Source organism: Nematolebias whitei, chromosome 10, assembly GCF_014905685.2.
Source record: "Nematolebias whitei isolate Nwh7 chromosome 10, NemWhi1, whole genome shotgun sequence".
In the NCBI taxonomy this organism is placed as follows: Eukaryota; Metazoa; Chordata; class Actinopteri; order Cyprinodontiformes; family Rivulidae; genus Nematolebias; species Nematolebias whitei.
In genome coordinates this window covers 11,701,682-11,723,073 of record NC_056507.1, presented here as the reverse complement: position 1 = coordinate 11,723,073, position 21,392 = coordinate 11,701,682, and the positions used below count along the sequence as shown (strand labels likewise).

At 39.1% G+C, this 21,392-nt stretch overlaps 1 protein-coding gene and 1 long non-coding RNA gene across 2 annotated transcripts; one reads left to right on the top strand and one right to left on the bottom strand.

The window, feature by feature from the left end:
• Window positions 1-1,260: 1,260 nt before the first annotated feature.
• On the bottom strand, window positions 1,261-8,986 carry LOC119416168 (DEP domain-containing protein 7-like). Its single transcript, XM_037683359.1, has 12 exons — window positions 8,920-8,986; window positions 7,903-8,088; window positions 7,689-7,830; window positions 7,520-7,615; window positions 6,868-7,040; window positions 4,894-5,086; window positions 4,065-4,255; window positions 3,089-3,253; window positions 2,874-3,016; window positions 2,675-2,800; window positions 2,227-2,281; window positions 1,261-1,600 (listed from the first exon to the last, which is right to left on the bottom strand). Exons 1-12 carry the CDS (start codon window positions 8,984-8,986, stop codon window positions 1,368-1,370), a joined length of 1,770 nt encoding a protein of 589 aa, XP_037539287.1. The 3' UTR covers window positions 1,261-1,367.
• Window positions 8,987-20,816: 11,830 nt separating this feature from the next.
• LOC119415492 lies at window positions 20,817-21,111 on the top strand. The gene is made up of 3 exons (XR_005187058.1): window positions 20,817-20,830; window positions 20,942-21,013; window positions 21,075-21,111. It is a non-coding gene; the product is annotated as an uncharacterized LOC119415492 (long non-coding RNA).
• The last annotated feature ends 281 nt before the right edge of the window (window positions 21,112-21,392 follow it).

The window sequence follows — 21,392 nt, the reverse complement described above, 5'->3', positions numbered from 1 at the left end:
GAAAAAAAAAATGGTCATCAGAAAAATAAAAAATAACTCATGTTGCAGAGGAACTAAGTGTGAATACTATGAAGACCTCTTCTTAATTCAAGCGGAAAATTCACATGCTATTCTGAACAATTTTTAGAAATTTCTTATAGAAAATACAACAGGATGTGTTAGATTTTCCTTTTTTGCATGTTACTCTGGAAAAACAAAATTACACTTTAAGACATTAGGAACCCCGACCCCAGCAGGACACACTCACCTCTGAGAACTTTTCTTTTAAACAATTAAAATGCCTTTAATTTTTTTTGAGAAAAAAACATCCATTTATTTTATTTAACAACAAAAAAACTGGAGACATTTTTCATATCCGTTTACAGTCTGTCTCAAAAGTAACACTGAAAAACTGAGGGCATTTAAACGACCAAGACAACCAGCCGTATAGATCCGAGTTCACTCAACTGAACCGTAAAAAGTAACGTTGGCGTAGGATGCAAAGATTAGCTGAATTTTAAGATCACCCTTTTTCTTTACCAATTTCAGAAAACAAAATTTTATCAAAATTATCACCAGTCTAGAGACTGCCTGAGCTGAACAGAGCCAAAATTCTGCTGCGCAGCTTTACAACTTTGATGAGATGCACACGACACAAAATGGTCCACAACTACGCACCTACTCTGTAGGCAAGTACGTACTCAGTAGATAGGTACTTAATGATTTAACAGGTAGGTGAGTACTTGCACCAGATGGGTAGCACCTGCCTGGTACTTGTTTTTTTTTTACTGGGTAACCAAGTACTTAGCCACCAACCTATTTGTTAAGTACCCACCTACCTGATATTTACCTAAAGTACCTACTTACTCGACATACCCATGACCCACTTGACAAATACCAGACCAGCCACGTGCCCAATTTTTACTTGACACGTACCTGGTATGTACCAACATTTCCAAGTGCATAAAGGATATATATCCAACAGTTATCTGGAACATACTTGACATTTATCCAGAGCATATCTGGTATGTAACATTTATCAGGAGCAAAACTGTTATGTACCCGGGTAAATGTTGGGTACATACCTGGTAAGTACCAAGCATTTACATGGCATGTACTAAACATTTACCTGGTGTGTACCTAGTAAGTACTCAGCATTTATCCTGGTATGTACCAAACATTTACTTGGCAAGTTTTTGTTATGTACCCGACTTACCAGGGCATGCACCTGGTATATACACAGTATTTGCCTGGTGCGCATCTGGCTATATTATTTATCGCTACCCTTCAAACCTAAACATCATTCCTCTAAACTACAGCACCTTTTTTTGAGTTAGGAGTCAGTTACTGTACTTTTACAACCAAAAAAAAAAAAAGTAAAAAACAGATTAAACCAAATTTTCATGGGTCTGCAACTCTGTGGCAGCAGAGTTTCCAAAATACTGAATAAATATCTCTGGGTGGGCTTGGTAAAACTGTTTGAGGAGGCGCTTTCTCTCCTTAGTGGGTCTCTTTGTGTCCAGATTGATGTCGTTTAGGAGCAGCCACAGTTCCTGTTTCGTGGTCTTCTTTGTGGAGTCCGTGTAAGTCCTGCTGGAGACCAGAGGACTGAATGCAGAACCTGATGGACAGAGGAGAAGAAAAGAACACCACGATGTTAGCTGCCGATAGGCGATAATGGGTTTGCCTGTCTTGTTAGCAAAATATCTCACAAACCACAGGATAGATTTTAATGAAACTTGCACAAACTCATTACTAGACAAGTGACTACAGCTGCAAAAGTACAATTTGGTGGAGGTAGTCATTAAAGAGTTGGATTAAAAACAATGGTTTAAAACAACTTTGACTTACTCTACTCTTTTATTGCAGACATTTTAAGTTAGCATAACAATAATTTTTTTAAAAACCTTTATTTTACCAGGACAGAAATCCATTGAGATTATTAATCTCTTTTACAAGGACGTCCTGGGCAAAAAAATCATTTGCAACCTGTCAGTATGTAAAAATATTTGACTGAAACCAATACTGCAACATGAAAATCGGCTGAAATACCAGAAGAATTAAAACCTGAAGTGTTAATGAAAAACACTATCTTGTTTGTTTTTTTTGTAGGTAGAATTAAGATGATTTAGTCTCCCTGATTTGTTTCTAAAACCAAACAAACTTTGATTTGATCCATCTTAAAAGTTTTGGAAACTGCTGCTGCGTCAGGATTCGTTGTTTTACCCGTCACATCGGGCTGTTCACCCCGAGCGAGCCTGGCCAGTTTCTCACTCACTCCTTTGTGAAGGGACCCTGGTATCTGAAACAGGAAGAAGAAAATATTTAATTATGCCAACGTGCTTTGATCGCTCAGTTACACAGATAAAATAAAAATAAAAATAAACTTTCGGGCAATAATCATTGGATGGACATCTACAACTTATTAACTTTTGAAACAACAGGAATCAAGATGGCGACCGCAGCCAGCTGACCTTATAAACACCCTAAAATACCATAACGGTCAGTTTTACAGACTTGATCCAAACTTTGATGGGGTTGTAGCTCAGAGACATCCTCACCATATACTCAGGCTGCTACCCAAAGTGTGAGATATTTGCTTAAACTCCTGCCTTCGATTCCAAACTGGCGGTTCTATCGGTTTAAAGAACAAGTGGATTAACTGTCGAGTTAATAATACATTTATGGAAGTTACCTTAAAGATTTCATTAATGTTGCTCAGCATAAAAACCAACAGAAGATCCTCTTTTTCCTTTGAGAGAGTCTTGCTGGACAGCAACGCCCTGGAAAACGACTTCTTCACTGCCACTCGGTTGTCCACCTTCAAACGCCACGGATTACTGAGAGCACGAGATGGATCTCTGGATCAAATTAAACTCTGCAGTAGATCTCACCTCCTTGTCCACTTTTAGTCCTTGTGGATCAGCTGCCAGAGACATGAAGGTGAGCAACCTGCGCAGCTCCTCTCTGCTGCTTTGAGGAAGCAGCTTCAAACACAGCTGCAGAGCCTCCAGAGCCTTATCCAGCTTGGCTTTCACTGGAAAACAAAAACAGAGCAAAGTAGAGAGAGGCTCCAGTCCTGTTAGGACTACAGACGCTGTCTTCATACCCAGCAGGTCAGTTATGGCCATGTAGATGTCCGTCAAGGACTGAGGCAGCAGGGGAGGCCGGCTCGCGTTGCTGTAGTGCTTCACCAGAGTCTCGTATAGCAGCGGCTTACACTGGACCGGGCCGCTTTGAGACGGACCCGTCTGCCCCTGGTTGCTGGGACCTGCAGCCGACAGGGGGGCGGGATTTCAGTTCTGCATTGCTGACATTCAAGTTATGCACAAGTCTGCACCGAGGATCACAAGGTGTGCAAGTATTTTACCACAGAGACTCTCAAAGAGATATTTTCACAAAAAAATCCAATAATTTAAGACTCAGCTTCACTTGAAGGAATACACGTCACCCGCTGCACCCCCAATTGCCGGCACTGATGTAGAGCTAAGCTAGCGGCGCACAATACAGATGTTCTAGCCAAGTAGCTACAGACGTAGCACTCCGCTTCTCTTCCCATTTTGATCCCAAAAATTATTTAATTTTAGATGTTCCTACAATGATTCCTTCCTGTAAGTTTAATTAAAATACAACTAGTAGTTCATGAGATATTTTGCTAACACTACTGACAAACTCAAACAGGCCAAAACATTAGCACAACTTTTGCTTTCGAGTGGTGGGTGACAAAATAAGTTATTTGGCTGTCAAGAAGTCTGAGAGAGGATTTTAAGGACATTATGCACTGATGTTGATAAACGCCTTTATCAGGTGACTAGTTTATAGCTTTACAGTAAATTTAAGTTCAATAATGCAACAGCAACTTTAAACAACAGATGACATTTTGATTAAAACAAAATGCTCTGTAAACAATTTCACTCTACAATAATAAGAAAAAATAGATTTATGGTGCAACAGAGTGGGAAAGTTGTCAGAAAGGAGCTAAAAACAGCTAATAATTAAAAGCAACTTCAAGATAAAAATCAACAGAAACCTCTGAAACTGTCTGGTTAAGGAGTTGTAAGATTGAAGCTGGCTGTTAAACAGGATCTCTGACTGATTCTTACCCAGACTGAAACACTCGTCTTTCCGTCGGACGCTGCCGCCTGCTGGTTGTACACCGCGGCTCTCCTGCTCCTCCTGAGGGAAACCGTGAGGCAGCTCTCTGCTCATCTCCACCACCAGCTGGTCGGGGAGGAAGTCCAAAAGGTCCAGGGCTGCACAAAGCCACTCGTCCTCCCTGAGAGGAATACGAGAGACAGAGAAACACGTTGCAATTCATTCAGAAAGGTGACGAGTCAAACGGAGCAGCAGGGGTTTGAATCAAGCAGCACGCTGATGTTCTAATTTCCCTTTAAATAACAACTTCATTTAAATCAAAGCCTTTTATTAAAATAAGTATGAGTCAATATAATTAGTTTCTCAGAGAGGAAACAATTTTAGAGCCAAAACTGGCTGGCATGAATTATTTTCCTTTTCATCATCCGTGGTGTATAAAAAAAACGAGATGACACGTTAATCCCACTTTGTAAACTGAATTAAAAGCTACCTTGCACCCTTCAGCTCCACGTGCATTATTAAAGTGACATCAGCGAGTTTGGGGAAGGGACGTTGATCTAAAGATGAGAGCTGATTTGACAATCAAATTTTGACTTCAATTATTTATGGTAAAAAAAAAGGGGGGGGGGGGTCCGTTAATGTGAGCATTTAATAGAGTGAGATTTGTTTTGGCCTGAAGATACATTGTTTAACCAAAACATTTAAAAATCGTTTCAATTTGCAGTATTTTCTGCTATAAATCCCTGTTAACTCCTCACTGACGTGACTAAAGTTACTTCCACAGGTGAAGAAGCTAACGAGCGTAAAGACAGAACGTACTGGGAGTTCCTGAAGGCCTTGAGGATCTGCCGGTCCAGGTGGTTGCTGCTGTAGATCAGGTCGGGGTTACCGTGAGCCACCAGGCTCTCTGCAGGAGGAGATGACGTGTACTGCAGCACTCCTTCCAGCAGAGAGAGCTCTACCAGCTTTAACAGCCTGGACAAAGTCTGCTCCTGCCAGACCTCCTTCACCACTGACAGAAAAACAGATCAGTTCAAAAGTATAAAATCAAACTTAAAACAGGTTATCCTAAAATGTATCAACTAGTCAGTAGCTTGTATCTAATGATCAGTAAAACCCAAAGGTTCCCTACAATGTGATCTGAAAGTTAAAAGCAGGTCCGCCTCACCTCCCAGCTCAAATAAATCTACGTGCGCTGCAGTAAAAATCATACCTGCAAACTCAGAAAGGAAGAAAACGGTGACAAACCTAACGGCACATACACATCCCCAGAAGATTTTGTGACTTGTAACATGTAAATTAATCGTTCTGTTATACTCCAAGAAGGAAATTAGAGCAAAAGACATCATGCTTTAGGTAAAAAGACATTCACTAACATATCCTAATTTAATTAGGACATACAAGGAAAGATGGTGTCAACAAAAAAAAATAAATAAACAGCAGCAAGCCACCCAGAGGAACCAAATATAGCATTCTGCAAAAAGCAAAAACTCGTTTCTTAAATCTTTTTGCCTGGACAGTCCTATCAAGGGCCGTTTCAGCTGCTTGGCCAGGTGCCTCGTTCATGCCCACTGGCATCAGAAGTATTTGTAATGTTGGGGGACCCACTGATGAGGGTGGGGGTGTCTGGGGGTCCAGACCCCTTTTTTGATAAGAAAATTTTGAATAAAGTAGATTCCATTTCCTGCATTCTGGTGAATTTTAACGAGCTGTTAAACACCTACATTTACATACATATGTCAACACTTGATGAACAACTATATGAGAAAGACTCCTCATTCAGCTAGTCCATGTATGCATCATCCTGTTTTTAAATTCACTCCTAAGGCTAAAATAATTAAATTAATGTGACAATTTATCATAAACTTTAGGGGCACACTTGAATTTTATTTAGTTTATTTCTGATTGAGTTTCATTTGTAACACAACATGCCGTTGTGCTAAGCAATGGTGACGCTGAACTGCATGTTAAAAAATAAGAATACTAAGTTTACCTAATGAACATTTTGATCACCACCAACAGTGAATTTAAGGGGCATTTTAACGTTTTCTGATTTAGTGATAGTCCTACTCATAACAAAAAATGACACGGCATCATGCAGCCTTCACATTAAAATTACACTGTGCCAAGCAAATCGTGACAAAAACAAACAAAAAAAAAAAAACAGTTTTGTCAACCTATATTTAATTATTAAATCCACTATTCCTTCCCCATACACTGATTTGACCAATTTTAATTTCCAGAAAACTTGTGTTACCTGGATTCATTCTCCCCAACATCACATTTCTCCATCAAAGTATTCTCCATCACCACCATCAGGTGGACTTTTCAAATCTTCGGGCAAAATCTTGGTGTATGCGGCAGCGACATCGTTCAAACATTAACGTAAGAAGGCAGCGCACAATACAGATGCGTTAGCTTAGATGCTACAGACATAGTGCTCTGCTTGTCTCACACATTCTAACCCCCCCCCCCCCCCCGTCGACAACTGCCTGCTCTAACGTAGCGCTAAGCTAGTGAGCAACACAAAAGTATCTCCACCTCTGCTCCCCGACAAACCCCACAGAAGAGATGAGCGCCCTGCTAAGCTAAGTGACTGAGGAGGAACACTGTTTCTTAAAGGGAAATTAAGCCATCCACCACACCTTTGACCCCCCCCCAACCCGCAGCCCGAAACAAAAAAAACAACCCTATTTGGATCTACATGATTCATGTTAATGAAATATTTCAGGTTGAAATTGGCGAATGTTTGCAGGCATGAAAAATAGGAAAGTGTTCACCCGGTTTTCTTACGCGATTGCGGTAAACTGGAGTGGGTCTGCACTCTGCTGGGGGTCAGACTGCCCACCGGAGGGCCCACCGTCAGATTAGCAGCGAAGCGAGCCTCGAGCCGGCTGGTCTTGGTGGACGTGTCGGGGAAGGACCCGTCAACGTGAAGCTCGGCTGAACACGTCTGCTCTTCCTGTCTGAGATATCACAAAGAGCCAGACAGCTGGGAGCTTGAACTATTAAACTTCAGTGAACTTAAGTCATGAGACCTGTAATCGACTCACAGATTTAACAAAAAGCACAACTTTAGATTAAATTTGTGCCTAAATAAATCTATACAACTTATACAATGAGCCTCAGTCATTTGTTAAATTTTTCCTCTCAGTGCGATTACTCAGATTAATAAGCAGGTCTTTAAGCTTCCGAGTTATTCTAAAGCAAAAAGTCATCTTTTGTTTGATGTAGTTTCTGTCAGAGCTGATAGCGAAATGCAAACGTGCCCAATTCTAGATGGTTGCAGCGATCATCTGTGACTGACAAAATTTGTTACCGAACCACTCAAAGCATCTGTACCGACACATCCATGCATCCATCCATTATCTTTTACCCGCTTCTTCCTTTTATGGGTTGTGGGGTCACAACCCTGGTAAAAAAATGGAAACATTTAATTAAATACCTGTCCAAAGATGTCCCGCAAAATAACTTCTGGATCCCGTTGCCGAGCACGCCTCTTTCCAGATCGTCAACCGAAGGTGTGGACGAGCCAACAAACCTGAGTTTGAACATAAACACAGTAGGAACACAGCAGCGTCTACCGTACGGAGTTCAACATGTTTGTGTCTCACCTGTAGAGAGCACTCCTGCTGTCCTGAAACACGTCCTGCTTCTTGTTTTTGCCGAACACTTTTGTTTCCACCGCCTCAAACACATTGCACTGTAGCAGCGCCTGGCAAACGCACACCGCTTTGTCCCGGGACACACTCGCACCTTCGATCAAACGTGACAGCTCAGGGTCTTCAGTCGAAAAGAAAAGATTACCGAACAAACAACGGGACTCACCCTCGAGGCCCTTGGCGTTAGCCACGTGTTCTTCCACGACATCCACGGCCTCCGAGCCCAGGAAACAGTCGCTGTGGGACTTCAGGTGGACTAATCTGCGTTTCACCGTCACGGAGAACCTGAGGTGGGCGATGAGGCTGCTCCATATAGAAGCCGACTGCACAGGCTTGGTGGGAACTCCAGAACCTACAGCTAAGCAAGTAGCAAAATGATGGTGGTGCAAGTTTTAAAATCGCAGCTAAAAGCATCATAGACTAGCTAAAGTCGCAAAAAGACAGCTAAAAAAGTAGAAAAACACTGCCTTCAAGTTAAAATGGGGAAATGATGGCAAAAAGATAGCCAACATAACTAGAGTTTTAGCTGAAAGTAGCAAAATGCAGACTAGAAGCTAAAAGTAGTTGAATGATAACTAAACATAGCAAAAAAAGTCTAAAAGCATCTTAAGGCTAGTTCATTCAACCTTTATTTAGACAGGTAAATCTCATTGAGCCTCGAGGACTCATTTACAAGTTAGTTAAAAGCCAAGTAGAAAAATGCTGGCTAAAAGCACCAAAAGGTTAGCCAAAAGTACAAGAGCTTCAGCTAAATGTAGCAAAATGATGGCTAAAAGCTAAACATAGCTAAATGTAGTGTTCTAAAAGTAGCTGCTACAAGATAAAAACATCAAAAGGTTACAACTTTAGCTCTTAAGTATCAAAATACGACTAAAAGCTAAAAGTAGAACATTAGCGAAAACTAAGAGTGGCAAAGGGCTAAATGTGACAGAACACTAGCTAAAAGCGGCAAAAGGCTAGGAGCTAAAAGTAGCATAAAAAACGAGCAAGTAGAGGCAGAATAAAACAAACTGTTTTTCTAATGTGAAAATTTGTAATAAATACATGAGTAAATGCAAAAGATTTTTAAATGTATGAAAATGACAAAAACGAGAAGAAAAAAAAAACCACTCCCGAATCAACATGGATTGACTAGTCCTCCTGAGCTGTCAGGGAGTTTGAGCACGTGCTCCAATTAACTCACCTTGAGAACGCGCACACAGTTTCTCTGCCAGATTCAAGGCCGCGGCTCTTTCTTTAATCGAAGACATGATTTTAACCCTCTATGACATGGTGCTGCCTTCAGGCAACAAACCACTATTTCGGCCCCCACAGCGCCCCTTTAATTAGTTATGTGCGGATCGATACTAAAATATCGACACTAACGATACCATAACGTTCCGCTCTAAAGTCGATGTTTAAATCAAACCATCGATACTTTTGATGTTTCAGGTAATGCATATCATTAACATGAAGATGGTGGAAAGTAACTAAATTGTTCAGCTCTTGTCTAAATGATACGTGGTTGGAGGGAACTACTTTTTCTTCCACCTGAGTAAATGCGTAATGCGTTTAAGCGGAGCGGCACGCTCAGTGTTGCCAGGTGTACGATAATTATCGTATTTGTACGACAATTTTGCCCTCTGTACGATCAATAATCCAAAAAAAAAGGCCAAATATACGATCATTGGACCATTCCGTGAATGTGTGGTTGTAATCGGTTGTCATCAGCCTCTCGCAACTGTCAGTCGGAGTTTTTTTGTGAACCCTGAAGGCATCTGTGTCCGCAAACAGATGCACGATTGGCTGGAAATTCCAGTCAATCGTTCTGTTCTAAATGTGACCTACGAGTGACGTGTTTGCGTTTGCCTCAGAACAACGGCCATGATTGGATGAATAGTCCGCTGCGCCCGCCCCATGAAAAAAATGCCAAAACTATGTACATATTCAAGAAGATGATAAAATTTTGTTTTTTAAACAAATATTAAGTATAATGTGAGTTCATAAAAATTGTTTACAGTTGATCTTATATTTTAGCTAAGTTTTTTTTATTATTATTTTTTTTAATTATTAATTCATCTTGCTTTTGTATAGTAATTTCGTTTGGAATATATTTTGGGGACAAGGGGCAGATATTATAAGAACTCATTCTTCTTCTGCTGCCTTTCATTTTATTTCTGTGATTGTATATCTTTTTTCTTTTCTTTAAATTGTATTATATTTGTTGTTTGGATGAAATGAAATGAATAAATAAAACATACATACATACAAGAAGCAGAGCCAGTCTGGAAGCGGACTCATCACTACTATAGTGCATTAATAGATTTGTTACTTTGATTTTGACGGGTGTACGATAATTTCCCTCAAAATACGATTATTTTATGTCTCTAGTACGATAATCCTACATTTCTCACCTGGCAACACTGGGGGCGCTGCTCGTCAGTCTGTAGACACAGCGGCAGAGTTTAACAGAGATGTGAAAAACTATTTCAGTTCCAGAAACAGCCGAGAAGCGGTTTGTGGAAAATCTGTAAAGAGCTGTAGCAACACAACAAACCTTGTTTAACACTTCCTGTTAAATCACAACACAGAATATGAGGCATATTTTGATGAGGTGGACAGAGAAGGAGAGTCAGGTGCTGCTGCTGCTCTGGAGAAGGTTGCAGGACTATCCAGGTACATGAAATGTGGAGCTTCAAGCTGTAAGAACTGCTGCAGTTGGAGTTGTTCAAATTATTACATATGGTTATGAAATAATTAACAAAAATAAATTCATGCTTCAACAAATAGTTGCATGAGTTCAGTTTGGAGTAATAGGTGTATCAATGAGATAATGGGCAAAAAAAGCCTGATTTATTCAGGTAAGATTTTTTTCATTCAACCTTTATTTAGACAGGTAAATCCCATTCATAAAGAATAGATAATTTAAAGTGAATTACATGTCATCAAATTATACAAAGCAACGGTGATAAAACAGCCTTGGTGAACGCTGAAAATATATACTACAAAATATGGATAAAAATATAAAATATTATCTTAAACATATATATATTTAATGTTTTAGTAGTTTCAAGACAACATCCCGAGTTTAAAATAAATAAATTATTTTGTTTTGCATCCTTTATGCAACTTTGATTTGAATACACTGCTTTTTTTTTAGGTTTACCTGACACATTAGGCATATTTGCCAAAAGTATCAGTATCCGTATCGATACCACAATACTTGTATTGATTTTAACGGTATCGTATCGGACCAGAAAACCCTGGTATCGAACAACACTACTTTTAATTTTTTTTTATAAGTAAAACAAATTAAAAGTTTGATGATAAGTCTGTGACCAATGAAATTTGAGCTGGGCGTGGCTTTGACCTTTCATTTTGGGGTGAAACTGTCCTTTTTCGGTCAACAGCCCACTTCGACACACTGCTTGCAGAAGGTAAGATAAATTTAACTTTTTAACATGTTTAAATTTAAATAAATTTGTATAAATAATATATGTGATGTGCATGAATAAGTGAAAAAGCATATTTGATTGAGTAAAGACACTTTTTGTCTTCATTTATATACTAAAATGGCAGTTTTTCATTCGTTGCCTCAGGGCAACATTGTGCGGTTAGATCACTTTTGTGTGAACTACAGTATAACATGATTATGGATGGAGATGTGTAAGGATGCATAGTTATCAACATAATCGATTTTTTTTGCTGTACTATCTACCATTACTCACAGGAAATGGATTCAAGAACATTTTATGGGTGTAAGGAACATGATCAAGCGGTTAGGCTCGTTCCGTTCGACAGTGAACTTGAGGAGAGTGACAGTGAGGAAGAGTGGACTCCAGAATCAGGTTTGATAGCAACAGACAACCAGGCGTCAACTTGATGTGTGATGCTGAGTTGAAGAGAACTGGACGTGGATCTTTTGAACAGAAGGCGGCCATGGTTGGAGAAACCATCTTGCATGCTGTGAAGTGCACCGTTCAGTCTTCTCAACAATTACACTGGAGCACACCCAATCATCGACGTTGATAGGTGGGATGGCAAGCCAAAAAAATAAATAAATAAATAAATCAAAGTTCCCTGTCCTGCTGTGGTGAGAGAGTACAATAAGAATATGGGTGGAGTGGTTCTGCTGGACTCTCTCATTGCACTGTACCGCAACAAAATCAGGTTGAAGAAGTGGTACCACCAGCTGATGTTCCACTTTATGGACATGACCATCGTGACTACCTGGCTGCTCTACAAGAGAGACTGCAGCAGCACTGGGATGAGAAAAGAGGAACAGATCAGGCTTTATACGTTCAAGTCATATATTACAGAAAGCTTGTGCAAAAGTGGCAAGAATCTGGAGCGTAAGAGAGGTCGTCCCAGTTCCACAATTGCTGGGGAGTATGAAGAAAAGAGAAGAGGACCCACTACACCTATTCCGGTCCCTGATGTGCGTCTGGATGCCACAGATGGTCATGGATGAAAAGAAAGGGAGATGCAAGGTACCAGGATGCAAAGGTACACCTAAAGCCAAGTGCCAAAAATGTGACGCCCACCTCTGTTTCACATCTACCAGCAACTGCTTCATGAGGTTCCATACAGAATAATACAGACTGTGCTTTGTCAAAAAGAGAAACACGGTCATTCAGTACCCCACAGGAACACACATTCAGAAACACTGCAGCTAATCTTTAACGCACTAATTGATAAACCATTTGTGGCTGTTTGTTGAAAGAAAACGTGTTGAAATTGTTGCTGTTACTGAAATAAAACTTCTTCTAATGCATTTATTGTTTGTTTGTTCCTCATTCCACTTATTAAATAATATAGAAAACCTTGGCGTTTTAGTACCGTCATAGCATCTTGTTGCCCTGAGGCAACAAACCAAAATCTGGGGATGGCGGGAGCACATTTTCTGACTGATATATTATAAGAACGCCACCAAGCACACAAAAGTAGGGTGAAATATTTTTTTTCCTCATAAACTAAAATTTAATGCCATAGAGGGTTAATTGATTAAATGTTTTTTTTTTAGTTGTGATAAACCGAGCGCACAAACTAACGATCTGTAACAAGCTGTTGCAGTTTGTAGTTTCCGCCGCTAGGTGGCAGCAGCGCCAAGGCCAGGCTAATCTGAGGCACGCTTGAAATAATTTAAACTTTACTATTTTTAACAAGTCTAACAAAACATTTGTGAACAGTAGTGAAATAAATGAGAAATACAAACAGAACAGTAAAAATAAAAAAGACCAAGGTTTTTGAATGAAAAACAAACAAAAAAAAATTGCAGCCAAATCAACCATTAATAAAAGTTTACATTTACTTGCTCCTGATCATTTTATCTACTGCTTGTTGGATCTGGATGACTCAAACAGGATCGGGTGTAAACACTTTTGAAGGATGATTCTTAATATTTTAAATTGGTAAAAAGGGCATTCACGTGCGCGTTACTCTGACTGCGCATGCGTACACAGATCAAACTCGGGGGCAAAATTTACGCTCTTCATAAAGTAGGTAGATTTTGTCCAATTGTCTTTTAAATTATTTCAGCCGTTTATTGCTGAAACAAAAATTATACACACATTTACGATTAATATTACTATATTATATAAAAAAAATCTTAGACATAATGTAAAAACACAATGAACGTCACAATTTTGAGCTAGGATTAGTTCAAGTTCCTAGAAAACAGCGGTAAGTGCAACGCTAATTAGGCTAATGCTAATCTTCGTACAACACAACAGCTTTGATATTAATATTAATTTTACTGTAATGCTATTTGTTTGCTATAAATTCAGGAAGTTAGTAGCTATTACATTAAATAGTAATTTCTAGTAATTTACTCGCACGATTAGCTTGACACTTGCTAGCTAATGTACTAGCTAGCATTAGCGTTGTTTTAGCTAGTTTAGCCAACATCACTTTGTTTTAACCATAGATATAAACGGTTTTAACACATTACTTATGACACTCTTAAATGCTTAGAACAACAGTAAGTGTTTTAAACTGAATTGTTTTTAAACTGAGTGTAGTTATAATAAAAAATAATGTTAGCTACGGCTGTTAATATAAATAAGGTTATTCTATATTTCATTGCTTTTTCATGTTCTACTGCTTTACAAAAACAGGATATAGTTTATTTCATTTTGTTTTCATTTAAATTTTTATTCATTTTCAAATGTTTAAATTGGGTAATTGAATTGCAAAAATCTTAGTTGTAGGAAGTTTATTTTATTTTGTTTGCAACAGTCCATATGACTGTAGGGAATATGACATTAATTTTATTTTATTTTTTCATTCCTTTGTGAACGCTGTTTGTTTGTACACTTACCCTAATAGTTTTGTGTTGTTTCACTTTTAGTTGAACTCTGATTAAATGTTTTACAAGATCAAATGTTCTGTTTCTTAAATGGGCATCGAGGAACAAAATTGACTTGAAGGTATCAAACTGCCCTTATAGACATATTCCAATTTAATGGCTGGCACTTTGTTTGATTTGTCTTTGTGTTTGAGAGATATTGGTTAATACCTGCTCAGCTGAATCACAAAAATCAAATAAAGATATTGTGTCTTACTCCATTAGTCCCCCCTACAACCTCACATTCACACTGTGCATCATCTCTGAAGCTCAACACACATTTGCACTAATCCTCCTTAGCCTGGGGTCACAGTTGCTTTTTATGTTAGTCGGCCGTTCTATCAGGGATCATTTAATTCTCCAACATGATTGATACTGGTGCAGTTTAAATGTGAGCAAAAAAAAGATTGGTTCTATTAAGAGATCAGTGGCTAGTGGAGACCTCCTACTTAAATAGTTATATTTTCCACTAGGTGTGTGTTTGCAATAAAGCAGTGTGTGTTTGTTCCACTTTCTTGCTTATGTTTGAGGTGAAAAAGGCAGTTGCAGAGAATCATCCACAGGTCAAATTAAATAACCTAGATAATTTAAAAAGCATTGACAGTGCAATTTGTCCTCTCTGTGATATTACTCTGACCCCTATTAGCGTCAATGGTCAGGTTCATTTTACCCCCCATGGCTTGTCGTGATGTTATCTTCTCTCTGCAATGGAAGTAGTGTAAAACAAAGAAGGAAATCCTCTAATGGTCATTTTGGAAGCATTAGTTTAGATTACGGTGATTGAGAAGTGTTATGGGGCTTTATTGTTCCAGGCTATTATTCCCACTAAAATTATTTAGGAGTAAAAAATTGCAGATGAGGTTAATTATAGAGCACTAGTTGAAAAAGTAGATGGTTACTGCTTAGTAAAAAGCCTATTCTGTTAACCTTTTTCCCACCAAAAATGTTCTTTAATCTCAGTTAACAGGCAGAGGAGGCCCAGAGGGACCTTTGTTTGCTCAATGGATCTTAGTACAGACTTTGGGATGCTCTCCTCCCACACTGCTGTAAGTCTCAACTTTTCACAGTACAACATAATGTACGTAAGATTCATCAACTGCTTTAATTTTAATGTGAATGCAGAGTCAGCATTCACACCAGTCTTTTTTTCTATTTAAAGTTTCCTTCAAAGAATTTCAGCTGTTACAAACATTCTTATCACAATCACGACACAATGACACCAACAGGATCACATCATCAGCAAACAGCAGAGGCAAAATCCTGAGGCCACTGAATTGGATTCCATACTCACAGAGCACACAATAAAGCTGAAGTTATCCGTCCATCCATTACCTTTTAACCGCTTCTTCCTTTTCGGGTCACGAGGGTCACTGGCGCCCATATCCAGCTATCACTGTGCAAGAGGCAGGGTACACCCTGGACTGGTCTCCAGTCCATCACAGGGCCACTTAGAGACAAACAACCATTCACTCTCTCACTCACACCTAGGGATAATTCAGAGTTACCAATCAGCCTAACATGCATGTTTTTAGTCTGTGGGAGGAAACCGGAGTACCTGGCGAAAACCCACGCATGCACGGAGAGAACATGCAAACTCCACCCTGAAAGTCCCCCGGACCGGGATTTGAACCTTGGCAACCTGCTCGCTGACAGGCAGCAGCTCTACCAACTGCACCACCGTGTTGTCCAAGCTGAAGTAAAAAAACAAAACAAAACCAAAAAACAAACCAAGAGGAAGCCTTAAACACCTTTCAGCTAGTTATAATTAGCTGTTATTTAGCTACTGCTCTGCTGGTTTCAGATTTTAACTTCATTTAGCTGAGTTTAGCCTTTTGTCAATTTTAGCTTAGATCAATATAACTTAATAAAAAATATATTAGCACTTAGTGTTATAACTGCATTTTCAGAAAATATGCATTTTTCTAGTTTATTTGTTCTTTCAGGGTTAGATCAAAATAAATGATAATTTAATACGAATGATGATAAATATCAAAATCTTTTTTTTTCTGCGTGTTTTTAATCTTTGGACTCAAGTTATTTAGGTTTAAAATATTAGATTCAATCTTGCCATATTGCATTTGCTTTGCACATTACAAATTTGCCAATGTGACTTTATTTTTTTATTTTGAGAGTGTTTGTGTTTGAATAAGCTTTTTTTTAATTCAGTTTGAAGAGCTGGTGTTGGAACAGGAGTCATCCCTGTCCGGTTCTTACAGTCAAACAGAAAGTGGAGGAACCATCTTACTACAACTGCTAGAATTTAAAACTCATCTACATGAGGTCGTTGAGGAGCTGCATATTCGAAGGGTAATGTAACAAATACAATTTTGATTTTCATATTGACCCGATATACAAAAATATACAACTGCTGTTGATGTAAACCCAGTCAGGCTCCAGAAGCCATGTTGAAGACCATGTTGCTAGGATAACCTCAGCACCACCGTGCTGCTCCATTAAACAGAACCCAAAAGTATAATTCAAAGCAATTGCATTTCAAGATTTATTTCCTTGTAACAACAGTAGTGATATTCTTATGTGAAACAAAATTAAAAACAAAAATGACACATTATGCCTCCTATTTAACACAAATATTATTCTGACTTGCCAAATCTGGGCACAAACGTTAGGCGGAGTAACTGATTGCCAAATCCTTACACTATACTATTTTTGATCTTGTTTTGATACTTCAGGGGAGCAATGGTGGTCTGCCTTATTTGAATGACAAAGTTATTGGACATCTAGTCACCATACTACACAATACTGAGAGAAATTGCACTTCTTCGACCGCACAATGGCAGAAAAGTCAGGTTCAAAAGATGTAAGAGCGATTCTCAAGCAATGATGTAGAGGCTCATTTGTTAAAGAGGAACGAGCACTTGTTTTTATGATAGTGGAAGGTTTTCATCTGTGGTGCCACAGCTGACAGCCGCACCAACAGCGTAAACATTTTTTTGCAGGTGAACATCCAAAGCAGGTGGAAAAGTCCAGTTGAAGCCACAGTGTTTAGTTAGAAAATGCCTCCGCAGGTTGTAATCCTTCGCCACAGCGCTGCATACCAAGCGAGCAAACACATCGACTTGCCTTCAGCAGTTTCACTAAAAGCTTATTTATGTGTCCACTTACTGCTGAATTTATGATTTCCAATGTCAAATTTTCTTTTTTGCAGCTTTCCGAATGACATCGTGTTGCCACGTTTTCTAACTACTCTCGTTAGCAAGCGCTACAAGCTACAAACACGTCACCAGTCCTTCCAACTGACTGCCCGGGATCAGAGATCGTCTATATATATGATGATCACCTCTGTGATGAAAATATTTCTCATTTCAGATTTTGTTATTATTCTGCTGTTTTTTTTCCTGATTTCAAATCTATTTTTATATTAAATGAAGTCATTGGCAGGCAGACTGAGTCATAGATCATTCTATACAAAAGGATTGCCTCTTGTCATTTCAAAATATTTAAAGGTCTCTTTCATGCTTTTTTTTCCCCCCGATTTTTTAAAATTTTTTTATGAACTCACTGGCGAGTCGGAATGAAGTCCCACGGGCTGGAAGTAGCCCCTGGGCCACCAGTAGAATAGCCTTGGTTTAGATCCTGATTAGAAATGCAAGACTAATGATATGCTGTGTGATGAAAGAGCTGTGTAACTTCATAAAGATATTGGGAAGTTGGTATTATAGCATTCTTAGTGGTCCTCCTTTTTATTGGAGAGATTTTACACCAGGCTGAAGGGTTAGACTTTATGTTTTTACAACTACGTAAAGAGTAAATTTGTTGGTAACAAAAACAAATAGGCTGTTTTCCTCCCCATCAGCCAGCAATTTCAACTGGATCGAGTACTTAAAGCTTAAGGGAGCAAAAATGGGATGTTGGTTGTTGATTTTATTGTTATTGTCATGTTAGCTGGGGCACAAACGCTATCCGGAGTAACTGATTCTCCTCAGGCGAAGCAGCAGTTTCTAGCTGAGCTGTTCACGGGGCGGAGAGGTTTGGAAGTGAGAGAAGATGTCCTGATGCTGCCAGACATTCCCGAGCAGGTCAAATTCCAAGGAGGGTTGCTTTTTTTGTTTTTGATAAAATTGTAACTTTCTGCTGTAGACGATGAGAACAAGGTCGACTTAACTCCAAATAAGAAAGAAGTGCGTTTATTGTGACCAGAAGAACCTTTTTGATAATTCTTACAAAAGTGACATGAAAAAAGCAACATTCGGATGCATTTACTTGGAGAAAAACAGTTAATTCTTTCAACTTCTATGTTCACATCCAGCTTGAAATGAAGATTTTAAATGATGATTTGATGATTTCATTTATTAAAGGAAAGAAGTTGTCCAAGCCAACTTGATGAATTTCATAACTGGTTGTGCCAAACTTGGCATGGGTGTTTCATCTGGCTGTGGATCCTTGTTGTTGCTGTGTTCGGGTCATTGTCCTGCTGCAGAACCCAAGTGAGCTTGAGCTTAAAGTCAGGAACTGATGGCCGAACGTTCTCTTTTAGGATGATGGCGCAGTTGGTAGAGCTGCCACCTCTCAGTGAGCAGGTCGCCCCGGTTCAAATCCCAGCCGGGGTGGTGGTGGTGGGGGCTTTCTGGGTGGAGTTTGCATGTTCTCTCCGTGCATGCGTGGGTTTTCTCCGGGTACTCTGGTTTCCTCCCACAGACCTAAAACATGCATAGGCTGACTGGAAACTCTTCATTGTCCCTAGGTGTGAGTGAGAGAGTGAATGGTTGTTAGTCTTGTTTTGTCTCCAAGTGTCCCTGTGATGGACTGGAGACCTGTCCATGGTGTCCCCTGCCTCTTGCACAGTGATGGCTGGGCATGGGCACCAGTGACACCCACGACCTGAAAAGGAAGAAGCGGGTAAAGATAATGGATGAATGGTATAGAAGAGAATTCATGGCTCCATAAATCGCGGCCAATCGTCCACGTCCTGAAGCAGCAAAAGCAGTCCCAGACCATCACACTACTACCATCGTATTTAACTGTGTGTGACGTTCCTTTTCTATTTTAAATGCAGTGTTCGCTTCAGATGTAAGGGGATCACCACTTCCAAAAAGTTCCGCTTTTGTCTTGTCAGTCTCGGGGATCATCAAGACGCCTTTTGGGCATATGTGAGACAGATCTTTGTGTCCTTTTTGCCCATCGTTTATTTCCTCTTGTTGGATCAGGAATCTGACTTTAACAGGGGCAGGTGAGGCCTGCAGGGCTCTAGATGTTTTTCTGGGTTCTTTTGGGACCTCCTGGATGAGTGGTAGATGTGCTCTTGGAGTCATTTTGGTGAGAAGCTTCATCACTGTTCAATTCTTCTAATGGCTCTGTTTAAGTGATTTCATGATTCTACAGGTCTGGCAGTAATCAGGCCCAGTGGTTTAAATACAACTGGACTCAGCTTTACAAAAAAAAAAAAAAAAAAGTTCATAATTTAACAAGAGAGGCAATTACTTTTTGCATAAGGTCAAGTTAGCTTCGTCTCTCTTATTAAATAAAATCAACATTTGAAAACCTTATTTTATTCTTAGCTTATATTTGTCTGATATTAAATTAGTTTAATGATATGAAACATTTATGTGTGGCAAGAAATAAAAATCAGAAGAAATCTGTAAGGGGCAAACTTTTTACCGTCACTGATTAAATGAATTAGTACATAAATTATAGAGGCCTTGTTCACACTACAATGGCTATTTTTTAAAAACAGATTTCTGCTCTGATTGTACCGCTCTTCTGTACGCTCGCTTAATTCCAACAAGAAAAACGGATACTTTTAAAAACTGTTACGTTCTGTCCTCGAAACATCAGTAATGGAGCCATTTTTTACCAATTTTATCTACGTCAGTCTGGTTTACTTTGATTCTATCACTATTACATTTTGATTGTGCAATAAAATGTTTAAAAACTGAAAGAAAGCTGTATACAAAGAATAAATGAATATTTTAGAAATCATGGGAATTTTGGTTTTTGTAAGCATCATCTTGTATCATCTAATCATCAATCAGTTTTGGACAACAAATATTGAAGTTTTTATACGACATCTGTTTTTTTATTTACACAGATCACTAAGCTTCATAAAGCTTCACGGTGTGTTTTTACTGTCTTGTTTTTAAATACACTCACATAGTAATTAATCCCTGGCCCCCAAAATAACAGCTTTATAACCTGTGCTCTCCTTGTTTTAATGCAGTGCCACACTGGTGGCGTATTTTAATAGGAACTTGTAAAATAAGCTCACTGAGTCAGCCAGCGCCCACATGCACATTAAAAAAAGTACCGATGTATGGAGAGCAATTGACTTTTACCTGCCTTCTCCGAGGGAAGAGGGAGGATAGGGATGGCTTTCCACAAATATCACCTCCCTTCTAATGTTCCTCTTTCTCTGGCTGCGCCTACAGAAGATACGCTGGACTGAACCAGAGAAACTTAGAGCAGTTTGCACTTATGGCTCAACTTCAGAGTTATTTGTTTAACGAGGAGAACGACAAAGTTTTTATCATCTGCCGCCGTAAGGCTGTGTGTTTCTAGCAGACAGTCTCTGAACCAGTGCATGAATCTTAATGAGACTTATTTTACTGAGCTAAAATTTGGTGTGGTAGCTGAGAGTCGTTCACAACACTGACTCTGACATCTCATGATACTGACATACTCTTTTCTTTGTGGGTTTAGTGTCGGTTTTAATGTAAAATATGTTCTTTTTTCTGTTGATTAGCATGCAGAGACACGTTTTGAGAACCAGATCAGTCAGCTGGTGTTGGAGAAACAGGAGCTAGAGTGGGCAAAGGTACAGCTTGGCCTTTACATTTACATCTTCATTCAGTTGGTTTACAGAATAACTCCATTTTACATGCAGAAAAATATATATTTATGATTCTTTTTGTCTTTTTTCCATCAGGAATCCTTACAACATCAAACTGAAACCATGACAAACCAGCACTCTGAGTCACTCTCCACTGTTAAGAAACAGGTATGTTTTCACAGTTGCATTTTTTAAAAACATTTTGTTGAATAATTTATTCTCTTTGCAGTTTCAGGTCAAATTACAGCACACAGAGGAGGAGAAGGTATGAAGTTTATTTCCAAAAACATTTGGCGCTCAGTGGATTTTATTCAGTTAATGTTAAAGTGGAGCAGTAAATTTGCTCCTGTCAGCCACACAGTCTTGGCCCTTGGAGCAGATTCTTTTGTGCTGTGCTTTATTGCTTTTTTTGACACTCACAATAATAATATCCTATTTCAGGGGAAATACCAGGTCAGTGCTGAGTTAAAAGCCAAGGAGATTAACAACTTAAAGGAAGAACTAAAGTCACTGCAGGTAATGAGATGGTCACGCTCTTGTCCCTTTG